Below are 23,261 nucleotides of genomic sequence, written 5' to 3'. Positions count from 1 at the left end.
GTACAAACCAAAAGACATTTAATCTGAGTTCTTTAGTGATGAGCTTTATTTATTTATTTACTATAGTGATGAAATGAGTGCATACGTAGCACAAACTTCAGACAGAATCAGACAGACTTGTCACACCTAGCTAGACACTCATGTATCCCAGCTGCAGAGCATGAAGTTGGGATTTCCTATGAGCTATTCACAGAGCTCTGTTTAAGGCCAGTTCAGACTTGAATAAAGCATCACAAGTAGGGCAGATGAGATACGGTCTGAAAACGCACAAAGACACTCAATCTGTGCCCCCCACCCCCTTTGCTTTCATTCAATTACACAACACCCCCACCTCCATCCCACACTTGATAAACCTCAACCTCAGACAGTAAATAACCCCTCAGGACTGCTGGTGATATCACAGCCGAGGAATGTTTTAGAAGACAGTCAGGGTGGGGGGCAAAGGACGAGGGTAACACACTGCTGCGCTGCCCTGACACACTAACACACAGGATCAATTATCCAGCGTTTCCAGCAATGCTCAGCAGACTTTGAGGTTTGTGTCTGGAGAAAAATAAAATATTAAAAAAAAGATAGAGAGAGATCATGTACAGAGGCATTTCTTGTCAATAAATCATGACATCAATGTCCACTTCTAACCCAGTAGTAAACATCATTTAGAAAACACAGCTTCTTGTCCAAGGTCAACATAATTGATCATTATTATCACACAACAGATGTAGTGTGACTGTAAACTATGAGTCATCCGCTAAGCTGCAGTGGAAAAAAAAATCTGTTGTTTCCTTTTCACCAACAACTCTGCATCCGGATAAACAGTTTGTTGTAAATATTTGGGTGGTGCAGTTAGCAGGGAGACTCCACCATGGCAAACATCCACCCCGACTATGTGAGCTTCATTCACCACTTCCAATGCCGGGCCCATAATTCAAGAGCAAATACAGTGTGTCATAGGCTTGATGGGAGCTGTCCTGTTCCAAAGACTCCTATAAATGTGCCTGAAAAATACAGCTTTCCTTTGCCCAAATCTGGAGAATCAAACTGATGTATAATTTGTGGTTTTACGAGGACAGGACACTGTGGTGAAGCCACTGTGACGAGTATCTAGTTTGGGGATAAAGTACAGGTTGAGTGAATTTTTTGAGCCAGATGTCAAAATATTTAGGCAAGCAAGGTATGCAGACAAAGTCTTTGAATGTTATTCACAAAAGCACAGTCATAGTTTTTGCAATAAACCACAATAAAAATATTACAAAAAGGCACCAGCATCACAGATGTGGTTGAGAAGTCCAGGTAAGTGAATCGAGTTAGTCTAACAACACCTGTTGCAGCTGTCTGTAATGGTATTATAACCCTTTTCCACTATTAAGTACTTGGCTGGGCTCGATTAGCCTTTTAGGGTTTTCTATTAGGTGGTAGTACCTGGGACCAGGTCCGTTTTTAGCACCTACTTGGCCGGGGTTCCAAGCGATCTGAAATGCTCTAAAAATATGATGTCAACAAGTCAACAAAAAGCCATACACTGAGCAGCAGGTATAACATCGATGTCCTACATTGTTGTGTTGTGTTTGTGTCACATACACTGACTGAAATGGACTTTCAGCCATGTTCTATAATGACCCCATCCATGCACATTAGGGTGTACTCAATCATAATGGAAAACGACTGAAACCAAGTACACTCAGTTCGAATAAGTACTAGTCCTTTGAAAAGGGCTATTATGGTTCCTGTCAGTCAAAGCAGAAAGGCCCCAAACTTTAAGCTTCAACAGCTGAGTTATAAGAAAACTTAGACTTTGCACAGATGTAACAAAGGGATAAGTTGGTTGTAGAGGGCTGTGTTAGTTGCTGTATTCTGTAAAGCCGGTATTTTAACATGGGACCCTATGGGGATTGACCCACTTTTGGAAACGGCCTCAAGTGGCCACTAGAGGAACTACAGTTAGGCTACGTCCACATGTACACGGGTATTTTTGAAAACTGAGATTTTCCGTTTTCGTTTTAAAAAATAATCCCGTCCACACGTAAAGGCAGAAATGAAGGAAAACGCTGCTAGGAACATGCCAAAGCAACAGGTGGCGATATATTCCTAACCGTGCAGAAATGTTGGCCAATCAGAAGTCTAAAAGCCTCGGTGGGAAATACAACTAACAACATACAACTCGGTTCTGCTTCTATGCCCCAGCTTTGTTTACTGTGTGGAGGGACAGTAACTGTGTGTGTATATGTAAGCATTTAAACACTGCAGAGAGAACAAGTAACAGTAACAGTATTGTAGAAATTCATTTCACCGAAACAATAACGTGGCGCACAGTGTGACGTCAAAAAAGGCGCACACCTTTGACGCTGCGTTTTCTCCATTTTTCTCGTCCACACGTAAATGCAAAAACAGAGTTTTTAAAAATATCCACCCTGGCCGGAGTTTTTAAAAATCTCCTTTTCAGTGACCAAAAACACCGTTTACGTGTGGACGAAAGGTGCAAACGCATAGAAAAATCTGCGTTTTCAAAAATACCCGGGTACGTGTGGACGTAGCCTTAGTGGCACTTCCTACTTTGGCTGCGACATCTTAACATTTTGAACTGTTGGTCAAAATAAAGAAACTTCGACATCTGTCTTATTTCTTTCATGATCACTCACACCTTATCAAACCTTTATTTCAAAATTGACCCCACAGAAATAACCAGGCTAATAACACCACACTGCAATAGAAAAAAACAAAAAAACAAAACAGCACCATCCTTAGTAATCCCTTCACATGAACACACAGGTTACTGCTTCTCTACACCTCAGTCACAAAACCTGAAACTGGAGACGTACCAAGGAAGTGACCTGACAATAAAACGGGATCTGACATTCAAGTTACTCATTACACCGGTGGGAACACTCCTTTGTTTCTGTCAACCACTTCTGCAATGAAATGAAAGTGCCATGCAGTTGTTTACTGGTAGCTGTAACGGCTGGAAGAACTGAGACAGTGACCAACGCCTTCCTTTAAGCTATAGTAAAACTTACATGCCACTGTCCTGCTTGACAAAACAATGTTACATATTTTAAAACTACAAACTTAAACCTCCCTGTATTACCCAAGTCAAAAACCAGTTTTATAGCTCTAATAATTTACTGACAATGACGTATCAATTGCCCAGCTCATATTCTGCAGGCAGCAGAGCTGATTTGTTGCCTGCATGTCTTCAGTCTTTTAAAGAAAAGCTCACATAAGGAATCTACTGGGAACTAAAATAAAAATAATACAGCTTCTTCCATGCTGATTTCAATGACTTCACCATCATAAAAGAAATCGGAACCTTGTTAATAACACACTACATGTTAAACTGACAATCAAATTCACCACCAATTAAATCTAGAAAGGGAATTTGGAAGCTGGGATCTCATCGTCTCCTCTTTAGAGCCTGGGAGAATTATACATGGAGTTTTGTTGTGCAAGAGAGGAATACAGAGCAAGCTGCTCATGCAGGCACAAAGGAAGCTAGTGTGGGAGCTTCCAGCAGCGGGGCTTTAACTCAGGGGGACCTAGGCCTCTCAACCAGGCTTTGAACTAGCTGAAAGTTTCCCAAGAGTTTGCCAGAAGGAAGCCAAGCTAAGAGAATCGGATGTGATTGCAAGCGCATGAGAGACAGCCTTATGTCTTACAGGGAGAAAAGTTACCAATTTGATTCAGATCGTTTTCATACAAAGGATTACCAACTCTGACCCTAACCTGTTAAAAAATTAGATAACGCTTTGTCATTTTTGAAGTGAGAAGTCTGACATTACATAATCTGTGTAAGCTAGCACAATGGGAAGCGTCAGTCGGCTGTGAAACAGGTCTGGCAATCAGCAGTTTGGTTAAAATTTCGAGGCCAAATGAGATGCAAGAAGCTGGAAGTCTGTACACAGACTGATGAGTGTGCTGGTTAAAAAAAAAAAGCTAAATTATTGACAAAAGGAGCAGCAGAAACTGTGCTGTGAAAAAGGATCACTGGTCACAAGATGAAACTAACACAGCTGCACTGCTAGGCTAATGAGGGGAGCTTTGCAGTCGTATTTAAACAGCACTGTGTCAGGGCCACTGTAGAGAGAAAGTAACACGGTAGAGCTGGGGTAATATTCTCAGAAAAACTGAATAATACAAACATTTACAAATAGTCAGAAAAATTGTGTCTTTGTCAAGGACCCACTTGCCTCACCTCATAAGGTTGGATCAGCATAGTCATAACACAATCATTTTATCATAATGTAATTTATAAAAATTTAAAATATGCATGCTGGGGGAAAAAAGTGTTACACATTCCTTGAAATGTCTGTGGAAATCTTTAAACGTCTTTGTTTGACAAACAGTCACAAACCTGAAAATATTCATGTAAGTACTGCCCACACAAATTTAAAAGATTAAATAGCACATAATCTCTGGCCTCAGTTACTTTTTCCTATCACAGATATATCAGGATATTACAGATATCCTGCTAGTGGCATAACACATATGTCCAATACCAGAGATAGCAAGAGAGCGATATGGCCCTCAAAGATCCATAAGACAGGATTTATAAAAGCTTATTTGGTGGATAACGTCAGCAAACAAAACTACACAAGTAGTTTTGATTTCCTGTGGTAACTTAAATGAAAGCTCATTTAGATAGTGCTTCAAAGTAACCGCCAAAATAATGGCCCAGAGGCGTTACTAAGATGCCCATGATACCAGACTTGCTCATAGAAGGACTTTGCCAAGACCTGCTTTTTTTATGATGTGGAAAAAACTACTAGGGGTAATTTTGTGTCGTCATATAGTTTGTTCACTAACAAACATGCCGCAAAATGGCTCTAACCCCACTGCCAGCACTGTCTGCAGCACACCACCTCTGTGGTAGCTCACCAGCAATCAGCGTGCTACAGTGCAGTCCTGGGATCCCTTTCACAGGTGATTTAGCCCCACTCAAACCTTGAATCATATGACCAGAAAAGCAGACATGATGGTAGAGTGGGACTAATGCTGAGTTCCAGATCAAGTCAGAAATCAAAATTTCTGAGTTCCCAGTTTAATCTGGAATGCCCCCTTAACTTGAATTTCCTACTCAGAAAGTCAAAGCAACCCCAACAATCATGAATGAATAATACAAGATGGCAGCAGTTAATGTACATGCAGTAAAACTGTAAAATTTTTAATCTGGACTGCCGCCGTTGTATATTCGTGACTCGCTAAACAAGCAGAGCACTGACTAGGCTCTATCCATGTGTGTGCCACAGGCGTGTTTTTAAGTTCCAACAAACAAATATGCTGTATAGCTAGCCATACATGAATGGCTCTACAATGCTAAAAACCAAAACAAATCCTGATTTTCTTGCTTTTCTGACTTGGAACACACTAGCTAGGAAGTGAAGTCTAGAGTTCTGACTTCCAAGGTTATTGGAACATAGCTAAAGTCAAAGTCAAATTCAGACTGTAACCCATTCCAAAGCGGTTCATTTATGGTGTGAATGTGATCACACCTCAATCAGAATCAAATACCAGGTATACGTTGTAAGTTTGAGCTACAGAAAAATTTCCCATAGCCACGTATGCATTGCATTCTGGGATGCAGCAAGGTACTATAGAAGTGGAAAGGTATGTATAGGCTAGCAACTTGCAGTCAAATGAAAATATAAATTCTACATGTTCTCTAATAGGAGAACAACACAGGACCCTTTCCCTGCATTTACTTTTGTTGCTCCCCTCTCCGGACACGTATGGCCAATAACATTCTCATCTGGTTTGTAGTGATGCATTTTAGTTCACTTGGATTCTTCTCTGTGTAAAAAGAAGTCAAATTACAGGGAAAAGATACAGGTTTACAAACTCATCAACTGATTTGAATCAGAGTAAAAGAACCATTGGATGTGAAAACTAAGGGTTAAATACCAGGGACTCTCCATAGGTTGTTATAGAACTAAAGAAGCCTCTTTCTTCCAAGAGGCTTCTTTACTTTGGTATGTGAACATGAAAACATGTTCACATACCAAAAGAACTCTATTTGCCTTCTTTCCAAGTACTTGAGACTTAGGCTTTATTATTATTTATTATTATTATTAACATTATTCCCTACTTAGCTGTTCTCATACCACTGTATCAGGATTTTCTTGGATCAGAACCTCCAACTTCAAATTGTTGAATTTACAGAATTACAAGCAACATAAATCTTTCACAAAAACTGTAAGGAATATATTGTTAAAAAATAAGTTATCCATCTAGGATACTAGAGTTAAGAGTGACAGGTGCCCAAGAAACTGAACTGGAGTCACTGATCACTGATACTTCTCCATCATGTCAGAAGCTCTTTTTTTAATGAATGACAAATATTTGACAAATGACATGGCTTTTTGTGTGTTACCCCTAGTTCATGAAGTCTGCGCATCAGTGTTGGTTAGAGCTGATGCTTAACAGATATTGTATCTGTATGACATGCCCTTAAACTCTACAGATGCATCTTGATAACAGAGCTATTTAGAGCTAGCTGTTAATTCAGCTCCAAAAAGCTCCAAATAACTAGCACTGGGAACATTTTTAAGGCTTAAAAAACAGTGGCTGATGTTATGTTGCTATGTCCATCTTTTGGTGACTACACATGCACGCAACTATCAGTCAGTAGGTCAGTCGGAAGGTGCATACTGAGGATTGTTTTGTGCAGAAAAAAAATCCCTGTGTGTTCTGGTGAGGGCATCCTGAGTAGCGACATATGGTGGGAAGGTGTGGAAACAGCTAAGCAAGTGGATCTTGCTTCCAGATTATGTCCCATATATTTACACCCACCCCTAACCCCACCCCCGAAACTCACACAATAAAACTAATACAAAAGGCTCCATGCCAATTGAATACAATCAAACATGCACCCAGCCAATGAACACTGAAGGGGATCCATTACCTGGCAGTGTTGTTTGTTGTGTACATTTTCACTCTGTGTATTCTACATGAGTCGAGTGAAAAATGACACCCAAGCCGACAAGCATTGGCGAGGGTGAGATCAAGGCTATAACACAGCGAGCCCGCTACACCTGCGCTCCTTGACAGATCAGTGGCTGGGCTTGACTCCACCAAGGTGACACCATCCACCTGCTGAGCCATTAAGCTGCTCTACTGCCCTCAGGAGAGCTTGTATTGTGTGTGTGTGGGGGGGGGGGGGGGCAAGAAATGGAGTGCAACATCAACACCACGTGGCAATCAATACCATGTCATATTGATTGCAAAACCAAACAGGCAGCATTTCCACCTGAGCACCCAACCATTGTTGATCATGGGTGCTGACCCTGTGACCTCACGCTGAAAGATGGAGGGGGTCCAAGAAGAGTATGTGTCTCTCAGAAATCAATAAAGGGAGGGGATTTGTTTGCCAGCTGATTGTGACACCTAAAAGGTGCACACTGTGAAAGGGGGGTTGTCTCTGAGAACACCAAAGATCAACGAGCAGCTTTGTTAGGCGCACACACACACACACGCTTCCACGAGCCACATTTAGAGACGTACTCATACAGTACAGAGTACAGTTGGCAAAGAGAGAACCCTACAATGTGGGTTAGCAGAGTAATCCTTTAGCCCAGGGCAAAGATGTCAGTAGGCCAAGGCAACCTGCTCACAGTCCAGGGACTGAGCTGGTGTGTGCGCCATTATTAATACAAAATACTGGAATTACTAATAAAGTGGAAAATATTCAAGATTAAAGTGTTAAAACTATAATAATCTTGAAGTTTTATGTAGCAGTAATCGGAGGAGCATATCCTCGTCTATCTTTAAGCTTACAGTAACAGAAGCTCTGCTGGACCTCCTAAAGCTCAGCCGATTAGGAAAACGAACAGACTGGTGGCTGCAATCGAAGCGAGCTTAGACTTAAGATATCGGACTCATCGCGCTTAACGCACTGTTGCATTTTAAAAAAGCAACGACTCCTATTCCTAGAAACTGGTCTACATAATGCAGTAAAACTGTCTGAATCTGCACCTAGTGTGCGAGGAATACCAGAAACACTGCGTTTAAGCTCGCTTCACAATCCGGATGGCACGGTTTCCTTACCCCCCTCTTCCTCCAGGATCCACTGAATGTGCGTCCGTGAGAGCTTTTTATGTCCACCGCAGATGGTAAAATCCACGCTGTAAGTTTTGAACGCGGTGCTCCTCTTGCTTGCAGCTGAACCGCTCCCTCTCAGGTGGGACGTGGTTTGTCCGCGGCAGCCATTCAGACAAATGTGGGAAGCCGCGCACTGAGCTTTCTACTGGAACAATAAAGAGCAACACACACCGCCTCCAGCGCTCCGTGCGCCCCGGCACTGGTGGTGGTGGTGTCAGGGAGAGAAAGTGCAACTTGGGCGGCTCAGCAGCGCCATCGCACGGCCTGAGGAAGGTGTTGGCCATTGGTTTGTTTCTCACAATGAGCACTTTACAGCCTATTTAACTTAATAGAGATTCAAATTATTCAGGTATAATGCCCCAGAAAACAGACTATATCAGAATTATGAACAATATAGATATAATAGGAGTAAAGAAAACGTTGCTTAGATTAAAACATTTGAATTTAGTATCAATATTGAAGATAATCCAAAATTACACAATGCATTATAAAAGTAATGTAGCCCTTATGTATGCATGTTTGTGATTACATTTTTATTCTTATGTTTTGCTGCTAACACGTTTGGATGTTTACCTGAAATTGTTCCTAATATTATTCATTATTTATTTACTATATTATTATATATATTTTTTAGATAATTCTTCCTTGTAATTAAGTATTTTGTGTTTATACACTTCGTAGTAGCGCCAACGAAGGTAAAAAATAAATAGGAGGGGGAAAGAAAAAAACAAAAACAACTCACATTAAAGTGGCAAATTTATGAGAAAAGGCTAAAATCTTCGAGATTAAAGTACAAAATTTGTAAGAAAAAGGGGAAATTACAGAATTACACAACTACTAGTAAGGACTACAGCACAATGGACAATTCATACAAATATTTCACTTTAATTTGAGAATTTTTACAATTTAATGTCGAATTTTTTTTTTTCTATCATTTCACCTAACAGCGATGGTTTACATTCCTTGTCTTTTTTTTTATTAGGTTGAAAAAATGATTTGTTATAAATAAAATCAAAGGGGGTTTTTGGAAAAAAAAAAAAAAAAAAAGCTCGAAATGGCCCGTACGGGGATCGAACCCGCGACCTTGGCGTTATTAGCACCACGCTCTAACCAACTGAGCTAACCGGCCACGAGGCAACCCGGCAGAACAACTGTTTTTATATGTGTACCATATGTACTGCTCACGAAAGCGGTATAAATTGGTTGAACAAGCTCACATTCTTGTGGTTGGTTCTCTCTTTCACCTTTTCATTGCACTAGTCGCATTCCACGACAACCAATAAAAGCAAATACTAATTCTACGAGGCGAAAAGAAAACCTCAGCCCCAAATCGACGACGTCTTTCTTTGCCACGAAGCAGCATCAGCCAGGTCTGTTGCCATAGTTACGAGAGAGCGAGAGAGCGACAGAGGTAGAGAAAGCGAGAGGGGGAGAGGGGGAGACTGATCACGTGACCCAGCAAGATGGCGACTATAATGTAGAATGGGGATGTGAGTACCACGTCTTATTGGCTAACCTTTAGGCTACTAAAACCAGCGTGTGTTCTCACATTGTTGGGAGCCGTGTTTGTTGCAGTTTTATTTTACTACGAAGCAAATGCTTTTTCTTCACAGTGTAACTTTAAAAGAAAAGGGTCCACCAGCGCCGCCTTATCCTCCAGGACAGCCTACCAACTAAAGTGAATCCGCTAACGTTAGCTTTCTTATATACCGTGGTTATCAGTTATTGTGGCTGATTACTCAGCTGGTTTTACTCTGACCCGGGTAGCTCACCTCCAGCTGCGGCTGCACTCTCTCACCTTGTTCCGCTTGTGTCCTCTTCTCTTTCAGGATTTAAACTGAGAGGGTGGAAATTTGGATCTGCTGCCTAATTGTTCATCATCATTATTATCTTAGAATCAAGATGGCCCTAAATGTCTTTGGTAAGCAGCATCTCACGGTACACGATTGTCCCTGGAATGTCTTATGGATTTATGAATGGTGTGTTAATTTGTTTATGATTAACTTCCAATCTGTTGTTTAAACATGTTGTTTAAAAATGAAAAGAGGCCAGTGGTCGTATTCACAGAAGTTTCAAATAGTAGACTTGATTTAATGAAGAAAAATCCAGATCCTTTAAATAAGAAAAACTAGTATTGCATTAAAGCCATAAGTGGTTCAGTTTGTAGTTATAATTCTTTATAGCATCTCTTATGGACTCCAGGACACTTTTTTTTAATTATGGTTTGGTTTTTGGGTTGTTGTTTTTTTTAACAAGATGTACTGTCTACCAGCAATCAAAAGTATGATCTGAATGCACTGTTGTGCCAAATATATTTTGCTTTTCCAAGACAAGCTCTGTAAATTCTCTACAGGCTCCTCATGTTCGTCTTTCTCATCTTCTTTTTTTCTTTTTCTTTATTCATTTTTATTATGTTATATATATTATGTTATATATTTTACTCACATAATATGTGCAATATAAATATGTCAAATCTGACAGGCAGCAAAAAAAAAGAAAGGGGCAGAAAATAGGAGAAGATATATAATAAAAGGACAGGACACAAGTAGAAAAGCGCAATGGGTCGCCACCTGCTGCACCTGTAAGAACAATGGTTTATTAATCCAGATCCTTTACTTAGCAAAATAGCAATGCATCAGCGTTGAGGCGACTGCTATATAAATAAAATTGAATTGAATCAGTGTAGATAAGTATTCCCATTATAAGTAAAATGTCCTTCAAAAGTAAAAGTCATCGTTCAGTGGTTTTTATATATATATATATATATATATATATTGCTGATGTGCCCCTGGTAGCTGTAATAAACAGCCAAGCTCTCAGTGTTGCAACTAGCTCTACATATTGATAGTATTTTAATGATATGATATATAATATCATAGCCATCAGTGGTTTCACTTTATTTTATTTTATTTTTCATTCCTTTCAGGACATCAGACAATCCGCTAACAGCTCGTATTTGAAATGTGACTTTGTTAAGAGGTCATAAGCGTTTAATCTTTAGCAACCCGTTGTATTTTAAAGTTTGCTTTTTTAATGTAAATATATGAGGCAATTTACTGTAACCCTTATTTTCTGAAAGTAGCAAAGGGCCAAGTGTTTCTTACGTGTGTTATGAAGGAGGAAAAGTGCCCATTTGTTGCTGCAGATGCCGGGAGTGTGAACAGTCCGTGTGTTTTGTCTGGGTTCTTGTTAGTTTGTGTATCTTTGAGCCTCAAGAAAAGGAGGGTGAGACGATTGCCCGGGGAGGATTTGGAGTTATTTTGAAGACAGGATACCGAGACGACAAGTGTTGAATAGATAAGGCTTGTAGAGTGGCCTCTGTACACAAGGACAGGAAGCGGACATGCAAAGAAGATGGAAGACGGAATACATTTCTGAATTGGCCAGATGCTGACAAAAATATATTTTCGAGGCCTGGGTTAAAGAGGACCTTTTGTACTGATTTCCAGTTTAAAATTTTTGGTCTTGGATTCTACTAAAGTAGCTTTGCATGGTCTAATGTTTAAAATAAGCTTAATTTATCTTATGATTTGCCTTCACACAGGACCTGAACAGCTATCTAAAACTCTCCACTTTAAGCTAACTTTCTGCTTATTGGCTGTTGTTCAAAAACAGCAGGTATCTCCTCTCGCTGACATCACACATCAGCCGAAAAGCTCAAACACTGTGTTCAGAGCAGTCCAAACCCTGAGCCTTTGGCTCACAGGGATTACTGTACACATACTGACCTCATAATTTGAAACTCTGTAGCAGCTGTAACTGTATATATGTGACACAAAATAGGGGTCCACTTTAAGTATTTTAATTTAGTTTTTGTTAGATGTTCAGTGTAGGATTTCTTAATTATTTTCACAAACGATATTTTTGATATGTTTATTTCCACTCTTTTTGTACATACAATCTAATTGACTGTTCAAAGCAATATGTGGAATATTACCTGCTATACTGCAGAAGTTATGTGATATAAGACAGTTTTGCTGAGCAGACGAGAAAACTACTTTTCTCAGAGTGCTTTGAAACAAAGCATTACTAACTATGGAATCAAAAACAAGCTTTACATAGCAACATGACACTTTATAAATCACATCTCACTTTTCACAGCATGAGTCAGATAAGCTATATCTTTAATGATTTGTATACAATGGCCAGTAACTCAGTTCAAAATTGCTATGCTTATTTTGTTTGTCTTGCTTTGGAGTTGTCTGTATGTTTTTGTGCTTATGTGTAAATGTATAGGTACATTTACATGTATGCATATAGGCATTCTGCTACTGTAAATAACCTTATAAAATATTTATTTGTAGAAAGTGTAGGTTCGTAAGATTTTCTTCTTCCTGCATCTTTTCGCCTTGGTGTATGCGAGGATGTTTTTATATGCTAACTCAAGTGAGACACAAGGACAGGACTAAAAAAGAGTGAAGAAGCAGCCAGTGTCCAAAGGAAAGCTTTGAAAAAGCTTCAGAAATCCTGGAGAACCAGATGAAAAGATGAGGAGTAACTCAAAACTTTTGCTCAGTGCTGTGAATATGCACAAAATGCCAAACTCAGAGCAGAATAAGATATAAACAAAGCAAATAGAAACTGCAGTATAATAAAGTACCAAGAAGCAAGACATCATTCATTGCCACTACGTGACTGATTCCTCTTTAACAACCTGTTTTATGCTTTACGGCACATAAAGGATAAAGTAAACAGCATGTCGTAGTGACCGATGCCGCCTTTGTCATGCTTATGTAACAAGACTCACTTTGTCCCAGTACAAGTGGAAGTGTTAAATCTCATTTCTGTTGGGAATTGAGGTCATTGCAGTAACAACACATGCAATAGATGTAAAGTGCAGAATTTAAATGTGTACCTTGGGATTTTACAGATGGGTGTCTTTGAGTAGAAGTGCTCAGCAGCTCCGCAAGAGTTCACCCAGACTCCACACCAGCGCCTGGGGCCAAAAGTGTTTCGGTTTTAATCACATTCGCTAATACTACTGTCAGTGTTGTTTATGGTCTGTTACAACCGAATAAAACTACAGGGGAATGCTGCCATGATGTTGATATCCATCTACAATTAATTTCACACGGCCTGAGGAAGGGAGGGGAGCTGACAGTAAAAGCTAGTGTGAGGGTAACAAAGATAAACACTGCACAGCTCATTTAAAAGCAACCACGGTATAAATGAATCTTTCACAGCATTTTATGCTCCACGGAGTAGATTTATTCATTAAGCCACTTAGTTGCCATTTATGCTCTGTGTGGTTTCTGCTGTGGAAACAACTTAATCCATCAATCTGATGTCCCAAGGTAATTGCATACAGACTAGAAAATAAAGCAGTCATGCTGTCAGTGTTGGAGCGTAGATTTCTGTGTTTGTTTGGCTTGTTTGCTTCAGCAGTTTCAAGGCTTAGCTGTGAAATTCATGTGAGTGCCCTAAAATCGTAATGCTCTTCCCTGATGTGATTGTAAAACATTTGATTTTTGTCTGTACATTAAGCTTCCCCTTTCTTTACGCTGGTCTAATGTCAAAGAGATAATGAATTGATCAATACATCCGCATTCTGATGCAGTTGTATGTTTAATGGATTAAAATTAAAATTTAGACACAGAGCTGTTGCGTCACTGTCATGTTTTCTCCACATGGGGGTGCTGCATCAAAGGAATTAAATGAGAGCTTTCTGTGTCCTCAGATCATGATGAATACAGGCCACCAGTGTGGAAATCCTACTGTAAGTATCAATATACCTTTTGTTATTTTTCAAACATACCTAAATATTTTGTCCGCTTTGTTTTCAATGATTGTTTGATGATTTTATAACATGGCCTCTTTCCCGTCACAGTGTATCAGCTCCAGCAGGAGGCACCTCACCCACGCAGAGTCACCTGCACCTCTGAGGTGAGAGCACATGTCCTTATTATCAACCAGCACATTCTAGGACGTCTCATATTTTGAAATCCGCTTTTTATCTGTGTGATGTTGCAGTGAAAAAACATCAATAGATCTGCTAGATACACACGAGGCTTTGCTCAAATTCTTATCATCATTGAACTCGTCTTCAAATGCAAAAGTAGTTTTTCTTCTCTAACAGGTTTTCCACGGTTAGCTCAACAAGACTGTCACACTTGGAGCATAGTTGTCAATTTTATTGAATTTTTCACTTGCAGTATTTTGTGGTGATGTTTCTCAATCCCTTTATCTGGATAAACCTTTGCTTCTTTAAAAGTTAAGGTTTCTGCAAGTGAGATTTTGAATGTTAGCAGCAGAAAAGTATTTGATAACTATTTAAATCCATTCCCTATTCTTGTTTTGGTAAGTGGTCCAACATTGTGTCCATGTTAGCATGTTGGTCGCAGGAGCACTAACTAAATTCTAAACTAAACGTTCAGCCAGTTCACCAAAAGTGTGTCTGTTTCTGCATATCTGTGCATATATTCTAAGTGCCACAGAGTAGATACACAAACATGGTGAAACAGAGCGCGGACAGACCCATATCGTGATGTTGGGACAGTGTTTCCTACACATAGACTTTACTTGGGCAGGCCATCCATGTATATTAAAGCCCAGTACTTTGTGCTATCCATATCCCTTCCTGTCTTGTATTTTTCTACTAGCGCTTTGACCGATTCGCTTTTGTGGAGCTCCTTGATGATTGTTTATCTGCGCCTCCTGAGTCTTTTGTCACATAGTCGTACGGTCTCCGACCCCAATATGCTGGTCTGCAGCTGGTTACTGTAATCATTGTTTTGCAATAGTGACCTGCTGCAAGCTGGACAGTGCCACGACAGTAGACAGGTAAAGTTACAGTCCATGCCTGGATTATTTTTTGTCATACACTATAGATATAGTAATATTTCTGAATTTATTTGAGAACTTCTGGGAATACTTCATTTCATGCTTGCCCTCTGACCTGCTATCACAACAAATCTAGTCAAGTTCAGTGTATGCTACAATGTGAGTGTTGGATATAGGTTGCTCTAATTGTATTGGTGTTCTTCGTGCAGCTGATGCGATAGCACTTAACTGAAACAGGCTTCCGATAAATGACATACTACATGGGCTTAATTATGGGGCCAGGCTTTGGCTCTTAGGACACCTGGGGGGAATTTAGCAATGAGCTGGGCTGCAGTCCACTGGAAGCAGCTGAGCTCCAGCGTGACATCTTGTGGTTCTGCATGTATATAACATGTGAAGCAGGTGATGAAGTCTACATGTGTACTTGTTGTACTTGCTCTTACTTCAGAAAACTGCTTCTTTCCATGCTTTGGTAAGAATCCACTGTTCTGTTAAAAGTTTTAGAGAGTATGGGCATGTGTCATCATGGATTTTTCAAGTGAAATCTACTGAAATCGTGCAAAGGACTTCAGCTATAAGTTTGAGACCCCTTTACCCTGAATCTCTAGCATCAGCATAGTTTCTGTTCTTGGTTTTAATGACAGTTGAGTGTGATAATAACCAACAACAGAAACCTTATTGGTGTAGATCAAGTCTGGAGTAAGCATGTTTGTCTCCTCAAAGAGACTGCTGACTTGGCTTGTACCAAGGCTGATTGTTTTTTCTGCCGCACTTCACCTCTCAGTTGTTTTCAGGGGCGACATTTGTCAAGCTGTCATTAATCTAAAGATGTTAGCCGGCACTATATCATGTTCTTATTATGTTTAGCTTTGGTATTATTAAGGCAATCTAACAGGATTTTTCACACTCTGTCCCTGCTGTACTCAAAGCTGTTCTGCTTCGTTAGCAGAGGAACAGGCATAACAGGATAGATGGGAGAGATCAGAAACGATGTTGTGCTAAAGGTCACACGCTACACTAATCCAGAGCTACACAAAGGACATGAAAAAACCTCTTAGCGTCGTGTTCCAGCTGATCCTCATCCTCTGAAAATGCAGGCTTGGTGCTTCACTTGTTAAAGTAGTAAGGAAATATCCAGTTATTCCCACAAACGAATTCACTTGTAACAGCTTTATTTAATTATTACAGCAAACTGAAGTGGGTTTATATCTTAGTTAGTGGTGGAGTAGTTTATTGAGAAGAGGTTTTGTCCTAGCCCAGGGCACGCAGGTGGTTTGGCATGATGCTGATGTCCACTAAATGCCACGCAGCAGCACATCTGCTCAGCATGGGTTGGAGAAATCCAAGGGGGATTAATAAAGATGGATGGGGGGGTTGTACATCTGGTTTTTGTGTGTAAAGACAGTCATCTTAGGGTATGATGGGAGGATAGTAGTGTGTGTGTGTGTGCGTGTGCGTGTGCGTGTGCGTGCGTGCGTGCGTGCGTATGCAAAATGAGCAGCTGTTGTGTCTGATGCCCTGGCCTTGGTTTGGTAGTCACCGCTGACCTATTTGAAGCAAGCAGACTGGCAGCAAGCAGACCCCCCCCCCCCCCCCCCCCCCCCCACCAGCAGCCCCACTTTGTCTCCTGGGTGTGCAGCCGTATGTGATTTAATGATGCACCAATAAGCACTTATCTGCTGCTGGTACTTTTGGTACAATTTGTGGTGCATAACAGTGGTGCAAAGGAGACAAAGAGAGTGTGTGTGTCCTTTAGCTGGAGGACCGGAGGTTACGCTGTGTTACTGCTATGGCAATAACATTTTTAAAGCAGTGCAATCAAACAATCAATTACACAACATTAAAAAAGAAAACACAGCCTGCAGTGCATTTAAGTGACTTGGTGTTGAAAACATTTGTAGGTTTATTGATTTGACTTTGCTTTAAAGGGCACAGAGGCAAGAGTAGTGCCATGAAAAACTCTGTTCTTGACCAGGTTCTTTGAGTGGATAAAACATAACAACACCTCTCTGAAGGAAAAAGGTCATATAATAATCACAAACATTTACTAGCCACATGTTTCTGAAATATAGTATCAGAAATATAATATGTGGATAGGCTGAACAGTTCAAAGATTTTCAGTAAATCTGTGATCATGGTTTAAAATTTTCTGGCATGGTTTAGCGGATTCAGACTTTCTAGACAAGTTGGTTCACATAATAGTTTAAAATGTACTCATCTGTGCAATAACTGATATTTTAAACATTCATTATTGATTTCATGTTAAAGCTGCTTTCCTCTTGATATTAACTGAAGGGTTAAGTTAGCAGTTGTTTCAGATGACGTTGATGTTGGGTCTTGTTGATCTTTTATCACTTCTTTTCCATGAAGCATAGTTACTCTTGGTTTTTTTGCTCTTGCATTATTGTATTGCCAGTTACCTTCCTCACATTCTGAGTGTGAGGAAGGTAATTAATCTGCCATACATTAAAAATATTATAAGGTGATTTGACCACATAAATTGTGAAGAGAAATGTCATATTGGGACCATAAAGTATAATTTTGCTGTAATATTTAATCTTTTCTTTCTTAAAGGTTATCTATTGTGGTAATTCCCATCTCCATATTTTTATTGTTGGAATCTTAAATTGGGCCTTGGTGACCTTCAATTCACATTTTTCAGAAATAAGCCATTTTAAGACCCTTCCTTCTCCCTTTGGGCCAGCTTTGTTCTGATTGGTTGCACCTTTTAAACAGAAGGTTGGTGGGTGTGACTTCTCTGCTCACAGGCAAATATGTGTGCCTGTACTGACCATATTAGTCCCATCCCCTTTTTAGTGATACCACACAGATATCCAAGAGTAGAAAAGTGCATAGCAAAGTCTGAACCTTTGGCTCACAGAGTGGACTACATACAACTTGCAAATACATACCTTTAGCTGCATTTAGTGACATCATTACTACCTTGGTTCAGTTTGCCTATTAGCAGAAATACTCAAAATGTTCTGGTTAGATTTGCATGAAGAGTTTTAACAGAGGTGAGCCTTAGCCCAGCTCAAAGTAGAGCCGACCAATAAAGACTGATACTGACACCGACACCAATATTTAGTGAAAAGTCTGATATTTTGGCTGAATTTTTTTTAAGTTTCCTTTCAGGCACACACAACATATTTCCCTAACATTTATTATTTATTTTTTATTTATTTTTGCCTGACTCTGTTCAGATCAGCTAGTTTTTGTGTTTGTGGTGTTCCAAACATGTCGGTAAGTTGTAGAGTGCCCTCTGGTGGGCAAACCATGCAGTATCTTTATTTAGCTTTTTTCATTGGCCTCTGTAAATGCTGGTACCGACATATATTCAGAGCCACTATTTTTTTTAATTTCATGTGTTTGCTTCCACGCTCTGTCTGACACATTGTGAAAAAAATCTTTCCATTTCCCTCTGTGCCCTTTTATTTCATCATTTCATTCAAAAACTTTGAAAAGACTGAAGATAAGCTTCTTTTTGCTTCTTTTCCCCCCAAGCTTGCACTCAACAGTATGTCCATTGCATGCATGGTTTACTGACAGGCCTCAGAGCAGATCTGGACGCTGTCCAGAGGTGCACGTGCATGGCAGACAGCAGAGATCGCATGTCTCCTCTCTCCTCAACAGCTAGACTAATTCTGCCCCCCCCTCGGGATTTTACCAGCTTGACCACTTTTGCATTAGAGTCAGTAGGCATTTAGTTTGTGCTCCAATTTCTTCTAAAAATAAAAGCTTGTTTCCATCATGACTCCATGTACAAGAGCTCGATTTCCATTCCCTGATTGCTCCTTATCTACATCTTATGGTGTTTGAGTTTCTCCCCCCCCCCCCCCCACACACACACACACACACACATACACATACACACACACACACATACACATACACGCACATAGAGCATTTAACTTATTATTTACCATTGTTTGTTAGGCCCTTGCTGATTTATTGGCTCAACAGCAGTTTTGCTGAGAATAACACGATGCTCTCCTTTTTATCTGACTCATGCAATATTCTTGATGCCCACACACTCACAAACTCTCACTCACACACACACACACACACACACACACACACACACACACACACACACACACACACGCACACACACGCTGAGTGTTAAGTGAGGCTTACAGTCAAATGCTGAAAATGTTACATGCTCTTTGAGCAAGAGCACACAACTTGTGTAGTGTTAAAGCATTTTACACACTGTATTGTGAGATTATTTTAATGTTTTGTTTATTTAACAATCACCATCCCTCTCCCCTACAGGTGGAAAACCGACCTAAATACTATGGCAGAGAGTAAGTTGGCTTTCTCTGTAGTAGTAGATTGTGTTAAGGACTTTGTGTCATTACATTATAAACAATGAGGATTCTTTTCAATTGATATGTGGATTTTTCTTCATTAGATTCTTCAGTTTATCAAATAAGCTTACATTTTGCTATTTTTGCATCCAGGTTCCATGGGATGATCTCAAGAGAAGAGGCTGACCAGTTACTGAGTCAGGCAGAGGGCAGCTACCTCATCAGAGAGAGTCAGAGGCAGCCAGGCACTTACACACTGGCTCTAAGGTATGCTAGTTTGGGGAGACAGAACAAACATGAGCTTATTGGCAACACTAGATTTTTCAAAAAAAACCAAGAAGAGCATTCTGGAGTAAGAGCATCGTCTTTAAGTGATGACGTGATGAATCCTGCTTCCGGGCCCAAACTACTCTGCGTTTAATAAGGCTGTTGTGTTTTTAACATGTTTTAATGCTTTGCATCTTGTTTTATTTAATCTACAAGCCCCTAAAACAGTCAGTGATCACTGTCGGCCTCTTTCGGTTTTTATTACCGCTAATTTTTAAGCTCAGTTTTTAAAACCTTACGATGTAACTACATCCCAGGCAATGCAGCAGTATATTAATGACTAACCTCGTATTGTGGATGGATTATCTCACTTGTTCTCCTGACTGAAGTTTGGTCCTTTTACAACATCCTGCCATGCAATTGCATTTGTCCCTAACCATCGGGAACCCTCACATTAACTTCTATTGAGTGGAAAAAGTTAGCATTCGTCCTCCAGCTTCACTGTTTATATTATGCTAACATAGGTGTGTCGGTAGCGATCACGTAGCACATCATTAGCTAGCACATACCAGCTAGCCCAATTTCAGTAACCTTGCAAAAGTCACTGCTGTTTAGTTTTCTGTCTCCATTTATGATGGAAGTGATAGCAGAGCTGTAAGTTTTACCTTTTTTCTCAGTCAGAACATGCTATAATATATTTAGATGGAAACTAGCAAGCTAACTCCCTGGTAACTTCTAACTCCGTTAAGCCACACTGATCATTTTATTACAGATGAAAGAATGTAGACAGTTTTCAACTCTCAGTGATGCTGCAGTAATCGCTTGACTTTGGGACCTGCAGCGTAGTTTGGGCCCAGACACAGCTAATGACATCAGACTTAAATACCGGATAGAATTGAATAGCAAGGTAACAGCTAAAAGTAGAAATCTGACAGAAACATGACTGTATAAGAAACATGGCTGCAGCTTTTGGTTCTGAAAGGTTTAAACTAGTACTGTCAATAGATAAAATAAATTAACTAATTAATCGCACACTTTTCTGTAATTAATCGCAATTACTTGATCAGGATGCTTAAATTCAAAGAGAATTTGAATAGGTTTCTTCAACATACACTAATACAGACCTTCCCAAAGTGTGGGGCCCGCCCCCAAGGGGGGGCGCAGAGCCATGGCTGGGGGGACGCGGTATGAAAAAGGGGGTGGGGGGGACAAAACGCTTGAACTCTGCTAGCACGGGGCGCCTACAGAAACGCAAAGCATGAGATGAAGCATCGCTGAATATGTTTCCAAACCAACTTCATTCTAAGCCAAAGACTAGAAAATATGGTGAAGCACATCTTCCCTTTGGCTTCACCTGCACAAGTGGTGGGTCTCCCCTGCATAATTGGTTTTCCGTTCATCGGGAGCAGCGCTGGGCTCTTCAAATTAGGGACAAACAGTATCCCACATTCTTGATTTTTAGTTCACAAACACTTCTCATAATGACTAACTACTCCTGACATTTTGGAGATGTTAGCTCTTTATACAGTAAAGTTACAGTGGGATACAAATAATATCAGGCTGATCCTGCCATGATTTCTTCCCCCGGTTCAAATTACAGACAAACAGTATCCTACAGCTGTTTATGTGTTTAAACCCATTTTGCACAGAGAGGCATTTTTTGAAAAATGCATTGATAGCAATGTTGAATATTATTACACAGGGAAAAAAAAACAACTACAGGTAAAATAATCACACCGTGACACCTCTGCCTTTCTAAATGGAGAAACAGTAACTGCGTGTGTATATGTAAGCGTGTAAAACCTGAAGATAATCAGATTAACAGTAACAGTATTTTGTTTCTATCTGCCATTCTGCAATTCATCTCGTGTAAACAATAACGTGGCGCACAGCGCGACGTGAAAAACATTTTTCTTGTAAAACAAAGGGGGGCCTAGCAAAAAGAGTTTGGGAACCACTGCACTAATATATTAGTGCAGTGGTTCCCAAACTCTTTTTGCTAGGCCCCCCTTTGTTTTACAAGAAAAATGTTTTTCACGTCGCGCTGTGCGCCACGTTATTATAATAATATAGTAATGATATATAGTAATATATAATAATATATATAATATATATAATATATATATATATAATATATAATAATGACAGCACTAATATATAATATATATTAGTGCTGTCAAACATTTAAAATGTTTAATCTGATTCGCCACAGGGTTACTGTGGATTCATTTTGATTAATCATGATTAAATATCATTCATTTTTATTCAATATTAATCACATTTCATTTCAAATATGCACTTAACATGTTTATTGAACATCTTAAACATTCATGTTAACAAAAAACTCTGTAAACATTTATCCACTCTCTCTGTCACTCTTGGAGAGGCACTTCAGGTCCTTGAAACGAAGGAACCAAAGCTATGTAAAGCGCTTGTTCTCAACGATATTAATAGGTCTGCAGTTTGTTGCAATCCACTTGGCAATTGTGTCAGTCAATATTTCCGAGGTAGACTTACTCAGTCCCCGATGCTCCGTGAGTGGTTTGTCGCAAGCTGGGTGACGCGTTAGCCAAGGTCCTAGCAGCATCCCCGACTAACGTATGCTTCGTGTCAATGTAATATTTTAAGCTGGAAGTGCTTCGGTGAAAAGAAAATTCCTTCTCGCACAATGTGCAGAATACTTTATGTCGGTCGACTGTTCTGTCTTGTTATTTTTTTTAATACTCAAATTTCCCGTTGAGAGGATTGGATAATAGAAGAGAGTAGATGGATGGAGTATAAATTGAACCATAAAGGAAATATTTTATGGTTTATGGTTTAATTTTATGGACTGCATGTGAGCACAGTTCTATTGGTTGAAAAAAACCCTATCTGTACGCAAATATGCAAAGGGACACAATTGCAGTGCGATACATAAATCATAGCTCTAGTACGAACCAGAATCTCTACATGATCAAATTTACTGAAAGGAAAAGCTGTAACCTCAAAACTTCCATCATTTGACTGCCTTAGCTCTGTGTTTATACAAAGTTTAGCTACTAGCTGTTAGCCATCTGCAGTTCTTGGGTAGCCATACACAATATTTATAGCTATGAAATATCCATGATAGAGCTAGAGTATTATGATCAAATATTTACATTTTGATATATGTTGTGACAGATTTTTCAAGGCCTTTCCCCCTTATCGGCCCTATTCCCATCTCAAAGCATAGTGTAAACTATATTGATACAGTATCCAGTGCCAGAGTGAGAAGAAATACAGACACAGAATATGATATTAACTACCAAGGCTACACCTTTCTGTCTGTACAAGCACACATTTGTGTGACAGTGCATGCTGCTTTTTAAAGCTTGTCTAATTGTGTTCAGGTGCTGTAAGGTGTGAGGATTTATCTCTGCAGTCAACCTTTAAACAGCTCAAAGGAGCTCAACTTTACGTGCACATGTTTCCTCACAGCAAGGCTTGTGAAAGAGTGAGAGTAAGCCTGTTAACAGTAAGGCTTGTTTCTTGTTTTCTGTCAGTTTACCCGGCTGCCAACACTTTGCTGTTGGTTTTACTTGACTGTGAGCTATCATTTTCTCAGAGTAGGTGTCACACTTTTAAATGGGTGCATGGCTTAATTTGAATTTAGTTTTGGGTCAGTTTGGTCTATTCATAGCTGTGTCATTTTTTTTTCCACCTGCGCAACTGTTCTCAGTCATTTACTGTCCCTCCTTACCCCTGTGGTTATAATTACCTTCCATAAATACCCTTTCATAAACTTGAGTCCCAGTCTGAGTGGTAGAAAAAAGAAAGGTTGGATTTTGGGTTAATGAT

General features: G+C 39.8%; 2 protein-coding genes and 1 non-coding gene across 9 annotated transcripts in view; 1 reads left to right on the top strand and 2 right to left on the bottom strand.

The window, feature by feature from the left end:
* The window catches only part of LOC146491871 (FERM, ARHGEF and pleckstrin domain-containing protein 1-like), an 83,297-nt gene extending 74,993 nt beyond the window's left edge, over positions 1–8,304 (bottom strand). For 3 of the 5 annotated variants that reach the window (XM_085150469.1, XM_085150468.1, XM_085150471.1), the window contains exon 1: positions 8,035–8,303. The gene's annotated coding sequence lies outside the window, so the exon portion shown is untranslated. Of the gene's footprint in view, positions 1–8,023 lie in introns of all 5 variants that reach the window. The other 2 variants (XM_085150470.1, XM_085150472.1) reach the window with 2 other exon arrangements.
* An 839-nt stretch (positions 8,305–9,143) lies between these two features.
* On the bottom strand, positions 9,144–9,217 carry trnai-aau (transfer RNA isoleucine (anticodon AAU)). The gene has a single exon. It is a non-coding gene; the product is annotated as a tRNA-Ile (tRNA).
* Positions 9,218–9,456: 239 nt separating this feature from the next.
* Positions 9,457–23,261, top strand: part of LOC146491863 (N-chimaerin) — a 30,977-nt gene continuing 17,172 nt past the window's right edge. Inside the window, exons 1-6 of one of the 3 annotated variants that reach the window (XR_014872266.1) lie at positions 9,457–9,578; positions 9,918–10,009; positions 13,766–13,804; positions 13,916–13,971; positions 19,144–19,175; positions 19,332–19,445. Coding sequence is in view for 2 of the 3 variants with exons in the window: in XM_085150473.1 (XP_085006599.1) it covers positions 9,991–10,009; positions 13,766–13,804; positions 13,916–13,971; positions 19,144–19,175; positions 19,332–19,445 (260 nt within the window). In the remaining variant the exon portion in view is untranslated. The other 2 variants (XM_085150473.1, XM_085150475.1) reach the window with 2 other exon arrangements.

This window comes from Neolamprologus multifasciatus, chromosome 23, assembly GCF_963576455.1.
Source record: "Neolamprologus multifasciatus chromosome 23, fNeoMul1.2, whole genome shotgun sequence".
NCBI classification, from domain to species: Eukaryota; Metazoa; Chordata; class Actinopteri; order Cichliformes; family Cichlidae; genus Neolamprologus; species Neolamprologus multifasciatus.
The sequence above is the reverse complement of the archived record's forward strand: the minus strand, read 5'-3'. Positions and strand labels throughout refer to the sequence as shown.